Source organism: Pteropus vampyrus, unplaced genomic scaffold (assembly GCF_000151845.1).
Source record: "Pteropus vampyrus isolate Shadow unplaced genomic scaffold, Pvam_2.0 Scaffold171, whole genome shotgun sequence".
Classification (NCBI taxonomy): Eukaryota; Metazoa; Chordata; class Mammalia; order Chiroptera; family Pteropodidae; genus Pteropus; species Pteropus vampyrus.
Window position 1 is genome coordinate 647,660 of NW_011888952.1, and position 17,123 is coordinate 664,782.

Consider the following 17,123-nt stretch of genomic DNA (forward strand, 5'->3'; position numbering starts at 1 on the left):
AATACTGTCTTCACTTCAAACTGAAAAAACATTAATTTTAAAATGATTTGAATATAAAACCTTAAAAGACATTTGTATCCCTCGGGAGAGAATCAATTTATCAAAATATATTTCATATAGACAAAATATCTTTTAGTAAGGTTTAAATTAAAAGTACATATTCCAAAGTGACTTCTAAAAACTGTTAATAGGGATATGAAAAGTCAGTCGAAGTTCTTTCCTTTTTTGAGGGATAAATTAAGGGAAGGTTATCATTAAACCACAATGAAAACATCTTTTTTGCATTTGTGGTAGTAACATGTTGCTTTTGCAAAGAGACCTTGGAGTCCAGCAGACATGGGTCAAAATCTCAGTATTGTCATTAACTAACTGTAACTACCTCTGAGCCTCAGTTTCACTCATCTGAAAAAAAGGGGTTATTACCTTCCTTGCAATCTTCTTGTGAGGGTTACCTGGGATAATGTGAAATTGCTGAGTACAAGTATTCATCTCATGGAAAGAAGATGCCCCGTTAATGTCAATATCTTTTCCTTTTATTTATGACTTTTGGTGCTGAATGTGACTTATTATTCATATTTCAGTCTTTTCATGTATGTATTTCCAAGACAGAATGTTTTCAAAAAAGCTCTACATGATTTATACTATATAGTGCCTATTGTAGCTTTAAAAAATATTTTGACATAGCTGGTCATTGGACATTGGACTAGTATTTCCTAAAAACACATAGAGCCTCTATGTTTATTGGCAGGTCAGTATTGTTCACATTTTGTAGCCATTCAAATCCAGTTATTTATGTTGATGGTCCCTTAACTCTGGGTAGCCTAAAATAAATAGTTGAGGAAAATGTGACTAGGAAAGTTTATATTGAGGATCTGTTTGCAAGGCAAGGCAGGCTGACTTTGTAAAATTACTGCAAGTCTGTAAACCAGTTTTTCTCTGATTTTATTTAGATTGTTTCCAAATTCCACCATTGGTGACAGTGGGGTCCCAGCACTGCCGCCTTTGACAATGCGCCGGATGCGAGAGTCTGTTTCCCGGATTCCTGTTAGGTAAAAAAAAAAACAAAAAAAACCCAAAACAAAAAAACCTTTTTTTTTACTTACAGCTTTTCTTTTGGAAGGTTAAATTGGGGTGGGTGGGATTGAAACATGAATACAAAAGACAAGAGTTCCTTTGCATTCTCTCCGTGTAAACTCCTTGCTGCTTCTGGGGATCTTAATTGGTATCAGAGCAAAATGTAGACCTTTCTCTTTGTGGTCCTGTAGTTCTTACATTCTGGAAAGTGACTCTAGCTACAGGTTTCTTCTTTTATCATAGTGTGTGCCCTTTAATATCTCATCACATTTGAAAGACCTGGAGATTTTGCCTTCCTCAGTATGTAAGTGAGATGATCTTTAGGGAAAGGGTCCCAAAACTATATGCAGTGATGCAATAAAAATGAAATCCTCGACTTTGAAATGCTTGTTATGACCTTGCATTGCTAAAACCATGACACTAGAATCTAAGAATCTAATTAGATTTTTAATATAAATAACCTTTTTAATCTTTATGTGAATTTGAATATACCTTGTCTTTACTCTTGTTTTCCAGCTTTAAGATGAGTGTTTTGTTGAGTTCACGTCTTGCTCAGTGTTACATGTGAATTTGGAACCTAAAATAAAATCTACATCTTTGTCGAAAATTAGACTTTAATGTATATATAATCTTGTAATATTTAGTGGCCTTTGTAAAACTACAATGGAATTGTTAAAGACAGCATATATTAGAACAAGGAATTTGTATTGAAATTATATCTGATTATGTATGATTTTTATTTTTCTTGATCATTTGAAAAGCAAGTCTGACCAATAAACTATACTTGCTTCTTGAGGATTTCACAGAAGAAACCAGGCTTCTGAGGGCATAAATATTGAATTACCTGGGATGGCAATTTTTCAAGGCAAAAGAACAATTTAATTTCTCTTCATCACTTAATTCATGCATGGTATTACTTAAATCTGAGCAAAACATCCTTAGAGCAAATAATGAAAGTGTTATACTTTTAATGTGTGTTCCGGGTTGGTTGGTGGGGGAGTGTCATTGGCTGAAAGGCCCGTGATTAATTTCACAGTTAGGTATTACAACCTAAAAACCGAATTCATAGTATTAGACTTTTGGAGCTGGTTATAGGGGGTGGAGGGGAGGATGCACAGTGGATAAAATGTTGGCCTTTTTTCAGACATGCTCAGAATGTCTAACCATCTGTTGAATAATCTTCCTTAAAGTTCTCTAATTTAGTCTCTAAGCTAGTCTCTAGCTTAGTAAATTGGCACATGCTTATTTATTCTTTCTCAGAGATGGTCTAAAAATTTGGAATATTCTTCAAAGGTGATTTATTAAAAAGAAGAAAATTTGTAATGTGGTGTTATCACACGAATTTCAAGCACATATATTATTTCCTTTTCAAAAATTTACATGCAGAAGCTCCTAGACAGAAGAAAATTTTTAAATGGTGCATATTGAAAGAAAGGAACAGTTTATCAAAGGTTGTAGTACAAATAGGGTTTGCCCCAGAGTATCTTAATGAAGTAGGTAGTTGAATAACTTTACCAGTGGGGAGGCCTGAGTGTCAATCATGGAATTGTCTTTCTCCTCCTCGCCTAGTTCCCAGCACAGATACTCCACACCCCACGCCTTCACATTCAACACCTCCAGCCCCTCCTCTGAAGGTTCCCTCTCCCAGAGGCAGAGGTCGACGTCCACACCTAATGTCCACATGGTCAGCACCACCCTGCCTGTGGATAGCAGGATGATTGAGGTAATAGGGCCCCTTGGAATGGTGATGGGTATCAGTCACTTATTCAGGTGGGGTTGACAGTTGTGTCAGAGAGTTTTGGGTTTCAAACCTGATAAGGAATATGGTAGCACTTTCTGAAGTCTGTGGACTTTTTAAATTTCTTTTTTTATCCACTGCATCTTTAGACTGGCTGAATAATCCAGTTGGTATATCATTCAAGTGGAGAACTAAAATTTACTGAAGAAATGTTAACATTTGAACTAATTTTTTTTCCATGTCAAATTTGAATAGAATTTCAGTGAGCTAGTGAGTACGATATATGAAGAGTAGTTCCATTTTGATGTGGGAAAGAAAATAATAGTGATGGAGAACTACAAACTCTCTGAAAGACTAAGTGTTTTTATTTAGAAAGCAAAGGGTGGAGTCATAGGATTTTAATAAGCAGGTATTTAGGGAGATGTATAAGTGCCCAAAGCTAGTGTTTTCAAACTGCTTTTTCTTTTCTTGGCTTTTTGGTATGTTTGGTTTGCTTTCTAGTTCATCTTTAATAACAACTGCATACACTTAAAATACTTCCTTTGTTCTTTATTCTTCTTTATTTCTCATTGCTTTGGACTAGAATAACAGCCTGAATGCTTCTCCCAGGGCGTGGTCCAGACGATTTTGTTTGAGGGGAAGAGTAGGTATTCTTCTTCATGCCTTTGCTTTCTTGTAAATTAACAGGATTGCTAAGACTGTCAGACAGTAGACTAGCAGAAAATGAAACCATCACTAAGTTAAATTTTATATTTATTGTCAGACTTGCCTTCATTTTTGTTTGTTTTTTTTTTTTGGTAATAGAGTATATAGGAGTAAAAAAAATACTATGTGGTGTTGCCGATAAGTTTTACAAGTGAGAGTTTGAGGCCAAGGGCATTACATTTTTTTTTAAAATCAGTTCCAGCCCAAGACTAATGTTAGATTTATTTGGTTGGTACTCACAGCATTTTTGTTCTATTTATAGCTGTTAAGAAACCAATATGTCAGTTTGGTTGATAGGCTCTGAAAATCTTTTTTTAAAAGCTAATCAGAGACAACTATACTCTCTCTAAATCATGAATTGTTTCTTGAAAAACCTCAGGGGACACCTGTCACCTCAGGCACAGCTTACTTCACTCAACCTTCAAATCTCTTTAGACATACTTGTCCTACAAATTAGAGGTGGCAGGGACTCAACAAATAGTTGGTTTCTGAATGTGGAGTCTAAAGTAGTCATGTGTGTGTGGCAGGCACTTTGAATCTCACAAGGTTATTGTGAGGAGGTCATTGTGTATATAAGCTATGAATTTTATTTCTATTTGATGATTAGCCTTGATAGTACCAATTACTTCTATTATATGATTTGTTCCTCTGTAAATAGAGGAAACATTAGAGGCAGAACAAATTTTGATTTTTTATTCCTTATGATTCAGAATTTTTAAAGTACACATTCTTGCTTTGTTTAAGCCATTTTTATTTCTTTTTACCCTTCTAGGGTAAATCAATCCAGCTGTAGCAGTTAGCACAGAATAAAATATGAGGTATATGATACAGGGAAAAAATTACTGTGACATTAAGAAAAAAATCCTAGGGCATGGGAATATAATTCTGGTCAGTAAAAACACATCGTGCCATCCTTGACTAAAAACAGAGAGTGGATTAGTTGGATAATAAAGCTTTAGTTGCTGTATATTCTGTTGAAATTCAGGTTTATTTTTGGCCAGTGTTTTGCCTACCTGGCAGTCATCCTGTCCTGCTTCAAAACATACAGACTCCTGGGCTTCTCAGCCTGCACTCCCAGATATGTTTAATCAGTCCTGGTGGGAGTGGGAGGGTTAGCAGTCTATATTCTTAAACACCTCTCTGAGTAATTCTTGAAGACTCGCCAGGTGTTGGAACCCCAGAACCATGCTTTATTGGTAAACTCTTGAAGATGCTTTGGTGGCGCTGCCAAAGGCAGGGAGAAGCAGCTTGGTTTATGATTTTTTTTATCTTGTAAAAATGTCACAGAGTGGGAATGTTCCAGTAATAGTTGTGAAAAAAATGTCTTTACTGTGGTTACACAAGGAAAACAAAGAGAATAGCACTTCCCAGAAAAATATCTTTTGAGGATGTGGGGGCCAAGTGGTTTTTATGTTTTTAGTATTTCTATACTCCAAATGAGGGTATGTAAAATAACAATTTAGGTCTTGTGGAGGGCCTTCTGATTTAAACTGTTTCATCCAAACAATTCATAATAAATTCTAAAGGTAACCTTCGACTTCTTACCTGAACAGAATGTAACTTCAGAGCTTACTGATAAGGTCTGAGCATTTTGTGGTGAACCAGCTGAGGGCTGAGATGGTTTCTGGTTCTCTTTCTGCCACCTACTGGCTGTGCGACCCTGGCCAAGTCTCTTTACTTGTTCTAGTATGTTATGTGTGTAAAATTTAGTTTTTGGTCAAGGTCCTTTCAGCTTTCCATGATTTTATGCTCAGATAAAGTAATAGAGTCATGGTGCTCACCTGTAACAGATCCAACTTCTGGTCAATGCTTTCTCATAACCTTCCGGAGGAGTAAGGGTGAGCTTGCCACTCAATCTCTGTTTTAATTTTTTTTTTTAGTTTCAGTGGAGCAGGATCCCCAATCATTGGAAAGGTCTTAGCTGATAGTAACTTTGTTAGCCTTAAAGAGTTATCAGTTTGCTGTGTGCATTGCTGTCTTCTGCAATAAAGAATGGTTTTCACTGTATATGAAAAATTAATACTTGATAACAATTTTGAAGATACTGGCCACTGACATTTGGTGAATTTAATCAAAAGAAAGTTAGAGTGTGTAAAATAGGCTATATTTGAGAGGTTTTATACTCTACTTTATTCCTGTAAATCCTCCTCCTTCCCTTTCCCTCCCCCAGAGACCATCTTTCCTAGTGCAGAAATTGACCAGCTTTCCTTTTCTGTTTTAGGATGCAATTCGAAGTCACAGTGAATCAGGTACTTGTCCAAAGTCATTTAGCAAGTAGTAATGGGCTTTTTCTCTTTATGCTGTGTATCTTCTGTTGGCTTATCCATGTGTGGATTCTATTTGTCTTGTCTATTAAGCCTCACCTTCAGCCTTGTCCAGCAGCCCCAACAATCTGAGCCCAACAGGCTGGTCACAGCCCAAAACCCCTGTGCCGGCACAGAGAGAGCGGGCACCAGGATCCGGGAGCCAGGAGAAAAATAAAATTGTGAGTATAGCCAACAGTACCTTCTGCAGGTTAGGGTTCCATAAGAAAAACTTAGTTGGAAATGAAAATGCTTTTAATTTGGGGGGAGGGGCAGGAGGAGACGCAAATAAAAAGCATTTAATGATTCATGAATTTTAGTGCCATTTTTGGCATGCTTAAGGGAGGGCACACCTAAAATGGTATTTTCTCAAAAGACAAAAATTAGAATTGCAGTTAATATGTCTATTTTTAAAAGATATGGGAATGGATGAAGTTGAGTTGATCTTTTCTTTGACACCCTTGTTAAACAGAGCTTTATCATTCCATGGAGTGTATTTAATAATCTTTGCTTGTTTCAGAGGCCTCGTGGACAGAGAGATTCAAGCTATTACTGGGAAATAGAAGCCAGTGAAGTGATGCTCTCGACTCGGATTGGGTCAGGCTCTTTTGGAACTGTTTATAAGGGCAAGTGGCATGGTAAGTTTGGGACCTTTTCTTCAAGGCCATGGGGAAGTCAAGTTTCAGTCCAGAGTGGGTCAGGAGGGGTATAAGATTCCTTGAGCTCTGTGGCTCACAGCAGCACTCTGCAGGGATACTTGATTATGCCTAAAGATTGAACTTCACAATATCTCAGTGAAACTCCATAGCATTCTTTATAGACTCCATAATGCTGTAATTGGTATGATAAGGTATTTATAATAATTAGAAATTGGTGAACAAAAGTTGAGCTCTAAATGTCAGGGTCTCTTATAAGCTGATTGAATACAGGCTGCACATGGGACATGCTTTAAGGCTCCTTAAATGAGTAAGAGTGTTGCTACGAGGGGAGCATGGATTCAAGAAACTTAAAGCTGGAAAGGACCTTATTTTACATTCAAGAAACCTAGGTCCTGAGAAGGGAACAGATATGCTCATGGTCAGACAGTTGGGCACAGGAAGGCAAGGAGCCTCCTGCAACAGCTTCTCTTTGCCCGCTCCCACCCTCCCCCCAGGATTGGCTGTGAGAATCTCTATCAAACAGGGAAGACACAGATTTACTTCTTGAATCTGTGTGGCGTGTGTTAGTGTTATTCTAATGGAAACGCTTTGTCACTTGGAAGAAATGTACTATTGCGATGTCTGTAGCTACAGCTTGTGTATTTTGGCAACATACTTAGCATTTCTCTGTCAGGTTTTCAATGCCTTTAGCTTTAGGGTGTTAGCATTTAGGGAGTATTGGCTTGAAAATACTAGACGTTCCTAAAAAGACATCTCTTATAAATTCAGATTTTAATAAAGCAAAAAACCCAAACCAAACAGAAGACAAACACCTAAAGTGCCTGGGTTCCTATATTTCTACTTAGGATGCCACCATATTTATTTGTAAATGTGCAAAGATTGAGAAAAGTTAAGAACATCAAATGAATGGAGCATTAAAATTCAAGGTGTTAAAAACTGATTAACACCTCCAGTTTTACAAGTTCATCAGTATATATGGGTTTGCCACTTTTAACTAATCATCTGACAAATTTCTGATTCTTTAAGGGACCGGGAGAGGGCCAAATATTTGTAAATTTCATGTAGAATGATTCCTTTTCCTTTGAAAATTCTATCTGATGTATTAGTGGCCTACCTCTGGATCTCTCAGAATTTATACTATTGCAGAATATTTTCCAAAGAGATGTCATAAATGTCTAGGTGATCCCTTAGAAAAAGAACACGATTTTGTGGGATAAGAGTGCTCCAATCTGAGACAATAAAACTGCTAGTGATTTTAGGAAGTGGAGCAGTTATAATATTGCTTTTAATGCTGCCATTTGGAGCATTTAATCATTTTTTATACCACATTTTTAAAGCTTCAGCTAAAAGCCAGTAGACGCAGTGTAAGTTGTGCCCAAATTTAATTTTCTTCTGATTGAGCACATAATTTTTAAAGCATTAGTTAGATTTGCCACAGTACTGCTTATGAGCAGTCTTTAGTTCGACCCTGTTCAGTCTTCCCATCAGTGACTTGCATGAAGACTCAGGTATTGTGAATGACTTACACAGAGGTGTAATGCATATTTAGATAATAGGATTTAGAAAGATAAGAGGATTTGAACTGGCTGTGATCATGGAACAAAGAACAGGTGAGCTTTTAACAGAGTTAAGTCCTGTTCACTGTTCCAGAAATTGGAGGCTAGAGGTGTGAGGATGTTCAGCTGACTGTAGAGTCAGAGTGAGCCACTGTGAGCAGGCTTTGGCTGCCAGTGAATCCTCTGAGCTCTGAGGTTGCATTACTAATTAGGTCCAAAATTGGTGCCACTGAGGGTGAGTTCAGTGACACTTGGAGCATGTCTTGAAGAGAGCTCTGAGAAAGGGACAGGCTCATGAACTTGAAGGCTCTGAGAAGCAGCCCCTCCTGAGGGATCGTCCATTATCTCCCCAAGTCTTCCTCCTGCACACCCAGTTAACTGCCGTGTTGGATCACTTTACTTTCATAGGGTTTCTTGCCTCCACCCCCTCCTTTCTATTCCCACATCCCCATTGTGCCTTTATCTTACCTGGGCTCTTGCAGCAGACTCCTCCTTGGCTTTCCTTGTATCCTACAGATGCCCAAACCCCATGCTAGAGTTTTCCAAATGCAACTCATGGTTCTCTCATCCCCCCTACCTCACCTTAGTTCTGGTGTACCTGGTTTGGAACAGCCTTCCCGCATTTGGTAAAATCCTTCCCTTGGATTATGTCCCATTTCCTTCAGACTTTTCTATATCCTCTCTACCAAGAGACTTAATTCTCCCCCTGCCCCCCAATCTTGGCTCAAACTGCTCTAGAATGAGTCATTATGTAAGACTCTTGTCCTCCTACTCAGTCATAATGAACTTGAGGTTGGGCTGCATGGTTTACTAGCTCCATCCTAGATAGAAGGTAGCTCTGAATAAAGTGTGCATCTCCCATCCAAGGTCAGCAGCACCTTCAGAGGCAGCCCTGGGCCCTTGGTAAATACATGTGCCAGTGAATTGGTTGAGAGCCAGGTTAGAGGCTATTGTAAAGTGGAGACTTTAGCTCAACAGTTTGAGACCTGTCGTAAGAACCATCTCTCTACCAGTTGGTAGTCCCCGAAAGTGAAATGAAGAATGTTCCAACAGGCTGCAAGGGGACCACATGCTCGACATGTGGAGGAACTAAGTCACCTCAAAGGTGCCAACTCCTACTTTGTTTAATCATCAGAAGGCTGTGTTTTAGTAAATTCATTTGCCATGAAAATTTGAGGTCCTATTAGGGTTTCAAGTAATGTATTATAATTCCTGTGATAAATATGACATAAAAGTATTTCTGAAAGTGGTTTCTAAATTGACAGCAATGTAAAGTAGAATTGATCCGTGGGTATTTCTAAGGTTATATAAAGAGGCTGACAGTGATTGATGGTGATTTAACAGTCAGTGTGGTAGTTAGTAGTACAGCCATTGGAGTTAAGACTGGGGTTCTAATCCTGGCTCCAGCACCTTGGTTTGTGTCTATTTGACTTTGGGCAAGTGACTAAACTTTGTTTTCTGTAAAATGAGGATAACAGTATTGATCATGGGGCAGCTATGAGGATTAAAGGTGATAATGTCTGTGAAAGCACACACAGTGTCAGGGTATAGTAAGCAATCAGTGTTAATTGTTAGGATTACTTTTTAATGGTATTGAAGGTAAGCTTAATTTCAATATATATCTTTGAATTTGTACAAGGGGCAATCTCATGTCTCCTTGAAATGTGGCTGCCAAGTTTAACATCAACTGCTTGCTAAATGGCCTGCTTCCTAGCACCAGCCTTCTGGCCCCAAAGATTCAATATCTGCTGGGCTTTTCATATTCACCTGCTGATGCCGTCCTCATAGGCCCAGGTTGTGATCTTACATGTGACCTTACCTCTGGGGATGCCAGGCTTGATAGGAATAGTTTAAACCAAGCCTGTTCAAGGCCCATGGGGTGGTATTTTAAGGATAGTAGTATAACCTATTTAACCTTTTTCAGCCTCTTAAATAATTTAGAAATACACATACCTGTTCCATCTGTGTAGGTATATGATTTTTGAATAAGTGATTCACTATATCTCTAAAGTATATGAAAAATAACAAAGATCATTCAACTGATTATATTGCCTACAAACTCATTTGCAGGAGACGTTGCAGTAAAGATCCTAAAGGTTGTCGACCCCACACCAGAACAGTTCCAGGCCTTCAGGAACGAGGTGGCTGTCCTACGGTGAGTAGAAAGCTGGCCTGTCCAGCCATCCTGTAGTGGTAGGGGCAGGGCCTGGGTGGTGGCACACAAACCTACAAAGTAAGTTGGATATTTGGTACAGACCTGTCTCTGAGGGCCTCTGGCTGGGAATGGTGGTTAGTGAGTGTTCACTGTGGAGTCTTGTGGTTGAAGTTCCTCCCTTACAAGTGAAAAGGAGTGGAAGGTTTCCTTCCAGCTTATGTGGTTGTCAAACCTTTACAAGAGCCCCTTTTGGTGAGCATACCCGCTTCCACCGCTTTAGGTCTCTGGCTACACTCAATAGCCTAGGTTCTGTCTCTGGGTTTTGGTTTGCGGTAGGGAGAAATAGGTTCTATTTTCACATTTATTTCCAAGAGCTCTTTTTATAGCTAAGTTGCCTTATTCTGGACTTCATACCTTCAGCTTTCAAGTTTTCGAGTCACTATTTAGACTTTTAGCAATAAGTTGAATAATGATGAATTCCACAGATTGGGGGTCCTGGTGACCCCTGTGCAGAGAATCATGAGTGTATGCTAACAGAGAGAATATTCTCTCTTTAAACAAGGCCAGCACTGAGGTGAATCATGGTGGGCTCCTTTGTCAAGTCACACCACCAACTGGATTATCTATAGTCTTATGTGTTTGCTTTGCTAGCCACCCAAATTGTAAGCACGAGTGGTGTCAAGAACATACAGGATTTGCTCTGAGTAGGAAAACGGTACATTTCCCTATTCTGAAGCAAGGGAAGGTTCAGGGCCTTTTCTCTCCTCACTCCCTCCAGCAAAACACGGCACGTGAACATCCTGCTCTTCATGGGGTACATGACGAAGGACAACCTGGCGATTGTGACCCAGTGGTGTGAGGGCAGCAGCCTCTACAAACACCTGCATGTTCAAGAGACCAAGTTCCAGATGTTCCAGTTGATTGACATTGCCCGGCAGACGGCTCAGGGAATGGAGTGAGTAGATGGCCTGATGACTATAAAGTCTGGAGTCCAAGCATTTCAACATGTCCTTAAATCGGAACCAGGATTAGGAAAAGCCAAGTCTATTAAATGATTTCGGTGTTATTTTTGCACAAATTCATGTTCCTTGCACAAGCCGAGGCTGTTCCCTTGGGACTCAGGTTTCACTTCCAGCCACTATCCTCAAAATTCAGCTGGACACACAACCTTACAGCCATGGTAGTGCCCTCTGTGGGCTTCAAATGTCTGAAGCGTGGCCCATCAACAGATGTTCTTGTTCCACATGTCATTTTTAGATAATTTATTTTTCTTTTGGAAGATTCTTAAAGGTCATCTTTAGTACTTCCATTAAATACTACCCTTTTGGGTCTCTGTGCCTGACACATTACTTTGTGAAGAAGTGGGGGTGGAAGGTGTGCGTGCGTGTGTGTGTGTGTCTTTCTCTGTGTGTTCCATTCTTGGCTAGCCCAAAGTAGTGCTTCTGAAACTTTTCTCTGAACTGCCCCTTATACGGGGGGAGTGGGATACTCCTCATACCCCTAGATGTCTGGGAGCTCAAGCCAAAGCTGTGCTTTTAAGTGTTATATAAAATCTCATGTTCTGCCTTACATTAAAAAAAAAATAATAACTAGTTACAATTACTTTTTGTAAAAACATTTAGATATAATTGACATAAAATTCATCAATTTAAAAAGTGTACGATTCAGTGGTTTTTTTAGTATATTCAGAATGTGCAACCATCACTACTTTTGAACATTTTCAAGATAGAAGATGAGGTCTTTTGTGTCTGGCTTCTTTCATTTAGTATTATGTTTTTGTTCATCCATGCTGTAGGAGCTATCAGTACTTTATTCCTTTCTATGGCTGAACGATATTCTGTTACATGGATATATGCTGCATTTTACTTATTTGTTCATCAGTTGATGAACATTTGGGTTAGAAGATTAACTTTTTGAGTAAAATTGATGCTTAAAGAAGAGTTGCCCTATTTATGCTGTAGCCTCACCTTCAGGTAAGGCACGATGTGGTCCCACATGAAGCAGCACAGGGCCAGTCCCTGAATGTAACTCCACCAGGAGCCAGGCCTTCAGGTGGTTTATTACTTTGTAGCTGTAGTTTGAAGATGCTTTCTACCCATGCCCCTCAGACTGTTTTTAATAGAGCTATTTTTCCTTCACAGCTATTTGCATGCAAAGAACATCATCCACAGAGACATGAAATCCAACAGTATCCTTTGGTGGTGGTTTCATTTGGCTGCTCAGTTCTAAGCTTAGGAAAACAGAAGGGAGACTTTTAAAGTTTATCTTAGCAAAAAGTGACCTTGGGAAAATTTCCACATAAGTTGAGATATGTGTTTGGATTTAGGTTGAAATAGTCCTGGTTTTATTATGCTGTTTATTGTTTAATTTAACTTGGGGGGCGGGATGGGAACAGGGCTTTTTGCTTTTCATGTATTTTTCTAGTTTGTAGAGAGTATGTATCTGGTCAGAAAATAGCCGTAAGCCAAATGTTGCAAGATTTTCAGAATTACTACTTAAAATTCTCTTTCTTAAATGTACAGCAATAGTTTGCATACTAAAGGGTGTGAAATGTAACAATTTTATGTCTGCCTCCCTCTCCCAACCTTTCTCTTTTAAAGAAGAGTGGCATTACAGCTGAACTTTGCTTCTTGGCCAGTGAGAGGCATGACAGTTGTGTTGGGTTCGATTATGGAACGTAGCCTATTTGGGGCACATGTCTGAGGCACTGAATACCTTTTAGTGTTGGGGTTTTTTTGGGACCAACACATCATGCCATGAAAGCAGACACCATAGGTTTTAAGGTGGTGTGAATCACTGAGCATCTGATCACAAGTCAGCCTTAAACTTCCTGACTTTTTTACCCAGAAATGAGGTGAATTTGATTCTTATTTTGAAGTCACCAAATGGTACCTGTTCTAGTGAGAAATGTCTTAGGACAGCATTCATTGCTCAGTGAGGGATTTACTATTTTGTTATTCACATGTGCTTCAGTTAGTCATGGAGGGCAGGATTCAGGCAGAAACAAATGTAAGCAATCAGTAGGCTGTGCTGGGCTCTGAGGAGTACCGGAGGGAAGCCTGTGCTCTTAGAAGTCTTGGAGTTTAAGGCACCTTCATTATGTGGGAAGGTCATAAGGTCTGGGAACTGGCACCTAGATGTGTAAATGGGGAGAAAAAGGGACATTTCAAAAGCACTTTAAAAAACTTTGGAAACCCTAGCAAATCCAGTGCAGAGAAGGCTAGGGCAGGTGGGAGGCGGAGAGATGGCTGTGTTTGTAAGAACTTTGGGAAGTTTTTCAAAGTTAACTTGACCATTGTTTTGAAACCAGAGTCCTTAACAAGCATTGAGATATATTTCTCCATGAAGGCCTGACGGTGAAAATTGGGGATTTTGGTTTGGCAACAGTAAAGTCGCGCTGGAGTGGTTCTCAGCAGGTTGAACAACCCACCGGCTCTGTCCTGTGGATGGTGAGGCGAGGCTCCCACTAGCAGGGTGCAGGACGGTGGGGGGGCACCCTGGGGGAGTCTGTGAGCGAACTTAAAGCATTTCCCCAAATTTCTCACAGTCCAGGTCACCTGAGTGACGCTTTTAATGACATCAGACAGCCTGGGGTGAATTTTGGGTTTCCTGGAGGAAGCTGGCAGTCTAGAACCATGTTGAAGCATAGCTTGGAGTTAGGTGATGGGAAGTGCTAGATCCCAGAGATAGGATCCTGAGCTCAAAGTAGCAGTCAGCGCCTTAGGGTGTCGGTGCCCTAAGGGAAGAACCATAGAGGGCAGAGAAAGGACAAAGGAAGGGATAACCTGGCTCCTGGATGATGTGCTGAGGCCCAGATGGTGAGGAATGCACTTTGTCCTTGTAGGCCCCAGAGGTGATCCGAATGCAAGATAACAACCCCTTCAGCTTCCAATCAGATGTCTACTCCTATGGCATTGTGCTGTATGAGCTCATGACAGGGGAGCTACCTTATTCCCACATCAACAACCGAGATCAGGTATGTGCACTGCCATTAAAGGGCCTAACCCCTGGGCCTCCTGCCAGTCTGAGCCTCAGGAGGGTTGGAAGTTGCTTTCACTGTTGTTTACCCACCCATTCCCTCAAATCTTCCCCCTTTTCCTCCCCAGATCATCTTCATGGTGGGCCGAGGATATGCCTCTCCAGACCTTAGTAAGCTATACAAGAACTGCCCCAAAGCAATGAAGAGGCTTGTAGCTGACTGTGTGAAGAAAGTTAAGGAAGAGAGGCCTCTTTTTCCCCAGGTAAGACACCTCAAGGGTGCTGGGACTGATTAAATAAAGGCAGAAGTACTTAATGACTGGGAGGGCAGTGCTGTTTTTTATTTTGTAGTGGGGGGTGGGGGTCTTGTTCTCCACAAGATGTTACAAGTAGGTTTCGAACAGCTTGATCAGAAGCTAATGTGGAAATGCCAAGCTCAATGACTGAGACTATTTTGTGGCTTTCAGATCCTGTCTTCCATTGAGCTGCTCCAACACTCTCTACCGAAAATTAACCGGAGCGCTTCTGAGCCATCCCTGCATCGGGCGGCTCACACCGAGGATATCAATGCCTGCACACTGACCACGTCCCCCAGACTGCCTGTCTTCTAGCTGACTTTGCACCTGTACTCAGGCCACCAGGGGAGGAAGGGAAGTCAGCAGGCACCATCTTTCTGCTCCCTTTCTATGGGAGCACAGAGCTTGTTTTCAGAGAAGCTGCTGCTAAGGACCTTCTAGACTACTCACAGGGCCTTAACTTCATGTTGCCTTCTTTTCTACCCTTTCCGGCCCTGGAGAAGGAAGCCATTCGCAATGCTGGTTTGTCCTGCTCCTTCCTTGCGTCCCCCATGCTCATGAGCCGTGCCTTCTCCAGATGTACCAGTGGCTGCTGATGGCAATACATGATCTGAGGCCCTAGCTGTTGGCTAAATGAGTATTTTTAGGGCAAGAAAAAGCACTCAGAGGGGAAATGAAGGTAGCAGGAAAACCAGCCCTGATGGGACACGTGGATTTTAAATATCAGCTCCTATGAGGAATGCTTATCACAGGAAAGACTTTTCTTCAGAAATAGTGGTGTGGCGCCAAACAGGTAGTTTTGCACATAACGCACCAAACAGCCCAGGACTGTCGAGACCACGGCCGCCTGAAGGAGTCTGCTTTGGTACTTTGGAACTTGAGTTTGGGGACACTTCCATTTCTTGGAGGTCTCCAGTGCATTGGGATAGTTTTCCAGAAGAGGCACTTGGCCTGCTCTTCCCAGTCTCCACCCTCTCAGGGAGCAGTCTTCCATCACCCTGAATTTTGTCTTCCAGGAGCTGCCCCTATGGGGTGGGGCCACAAGGCCGGCCTTGTCTCTCAACAGCCACATCATGTGTATGCAAGGAAGCCAGAATACAGGTTTTCTTGATGATTTGGGTTTTAATTTTGTTTTTATTGCGCCTGACAAAATACAGTTATCTGGTGGTTCAATTATGTTATTTTAATAAAATAAATTAAATGTAGGCTTAATGACTCTCCCATTTGTTCATCCCTTCTGGAGCAGGACTCAAGAAGCAGGAAATGGGCCCAGAGCCTCCAGTGAGTGAATTTAATTCAGCCTTTGCCTATGCTCGTCACCTTTCACTACAGTTAGCTATAAAAATTATGCAAAAAGCACTCTAAACTCAGGTAAGAATAGACCTTTTTCTACCCACATTTAATGCATTTTACAAAATATTTGATATCTATAGTTGTTTATAAAAATAGGTAATTCAGGCTTAATTAGTTTGTTCTGATTCACAAGATTATGCTCCTTCAATTAAAATCACAACTGATGACAGAGGACTCATGCTAAGTTCTCTTCAGGACCACTACTGGTCAGAAACTTTCTTAGATGCCATAAAGTGTTCACAAAATTTCAAATGGAAGCCAGGCTTCACAGGTTAAGACTAGAGATGGTTTGGGCAGGAGCCACACACAAGCACTTGTGCACCAAGCCTCAGTAAAATTACTCCGGAGCCTGTGCCCACAGGGGAGAGCTGGGTACACATTTCCTCCCATTGTGGCCCCAACAACAACTAGAAATGAGGGGCCATACCTCGGCTTTACTGTCCCACTTCCTGCTACTTCAAGAGCCCCCCTCTACAAGGAAGGAGGTTTACACTTTGCTTACTAAAAATATGGCAACAAGACTCCTGCTCTGATTTGGGACACTGAAGAGTCCTAAATAACGTCTTAATGCTAAGGTATGCAGTGCTCACTTTTTGTTTCTGGAAAAGCCCTGTACAGGTCAAGTTTCGACTACATACTAGTTAAGTACACTAGGAAAAATCACTACAGAGGAATCCTTTTTAGGAGTGAAGAATCCTCTGGTAAGAAATCTGCTTTAGGGGTAACTACAAGTTGACTCTTTCTAAGGAGTTAAAGCTCATAAAGGACAGGAGCCAGGTTTGTTTAAAATCAGTCAGTCAAAACTGGCTGGTTTGCTGACCCCCAAGGACCTTGAGGTGCGACTAACATTAACAGCTAGAAAAGTAGAGATTCGTATACTTGTTAGGTTATTTTATATCCTTCACTATTCTCATGGCTGTAATAATGGAGAATGGATGAGACCAAGGTTAAATACAACCCCACTCAAATCCAAGCAACACACCACCTTGGGCTGCAGTAAAGGAAGCTCTACACACCCTAGCTCAGGGAAGGCTCAGCCGGCAGAGCCCGAGATGCATGGGCAACCATCAACTCTTCAGGGTTCTGATGACTCTACTCCCGACAGGTGCATGAAGAGATCCCCAAGCTCTGTCATGTCGACATCTTCAGTGTTAGGGACATGCCGGCTTTCTCGGTTCTCGATGAAATCCCAGAGCCGCACTGAATTAAAGAACTGTAAAAACAGCCAGCAGACAGGCCTTATTATTATAAATGGCAACATGAAGGCTGGGAAGGTTATTTTTCTTTTGCCTACCCCATTTCTGGC

At 40.8% G+C, this 17,123-nt stretch overlaps 2 protein-coding genes across 4 annotated transcripts in view; one reads left to right on the top strand and one right to left on the bottom strand.

Annotated features, from left to right (window-relative positions):
• Positions 1-15,671, top strand: part of RAF1 (Raf-1 proto-oncogene, serine/threonine kinase) — a 54,581-nt gene extending 38,910 nt beyond the window's left edge. The window contains exons 6-17 of one of the 2 annotated variants that reach the window (XM_011370548.2): positions 951-1,049; positions 2,644-2,797; positions 5,739-5,766; positions 5,875-6,002; positions 6,341-6,458; positions 10,106-10,190; positions 10,969-11,145; positions 12,332-12,378; positions 13,521-13,639; positions 14,035-14,166; positions 14,297-14,431; positions 14,636-15,670. In XM_011370548.2, the coding sequence (XP_011368850.1) occupies positions 951-1,049; positions 2,644-2,797; positions 5,739-5,766; positions 5,875-6,002; positions 6,341-6,458; positions 10,106-10,190; positions 10,969-11,145; positions 12,332-12,378; positions 13,521-13,639; positions 14,035-14,166; positions 14,297-14,431; positions 14,636-14,779 (1,366 nt within the window). In that variant the 3' untranslated portion in view covers positions 14,780-15,670. Of the gene's footprint in view, positions 1-950; positions 1,050-2,643; positions 2,798-5,738; positions 5,767-5,874; positions 6,003-6,340; positions 6,459-10,105; positions 10,191-10,968; positions 11,146-12,331; positions 12,379-13,520; positions 13,640-14,034; positions 14,167-14,296; positions 14,432-14,635 lie in introns of both variants that reach the window. The other variant, XM_023536907.1, reaches the window with a different exon arrangement.
• MKRN2 (makorin ring finger protein 2) overlaps positions 15,579-17,123 on the bottom strand; it is a 36,194-nt gene continuing 34,649 nt past the window's right edge. For both annotated transcript variants that reach the window (XM_011370545.2, XM_023536908.1), the window contains one exon: positions 15,579-17,030. In XM_011370545.2, coding sequence (XP_011368847.1) covers positions 16,893-17,030 — 138 coding nt within the window. In that variant the 3' untranslated portion in view covers positions 15,579-16,892. The remainder of the gene's footprint in view (positions 17,031-17,123) is intronic.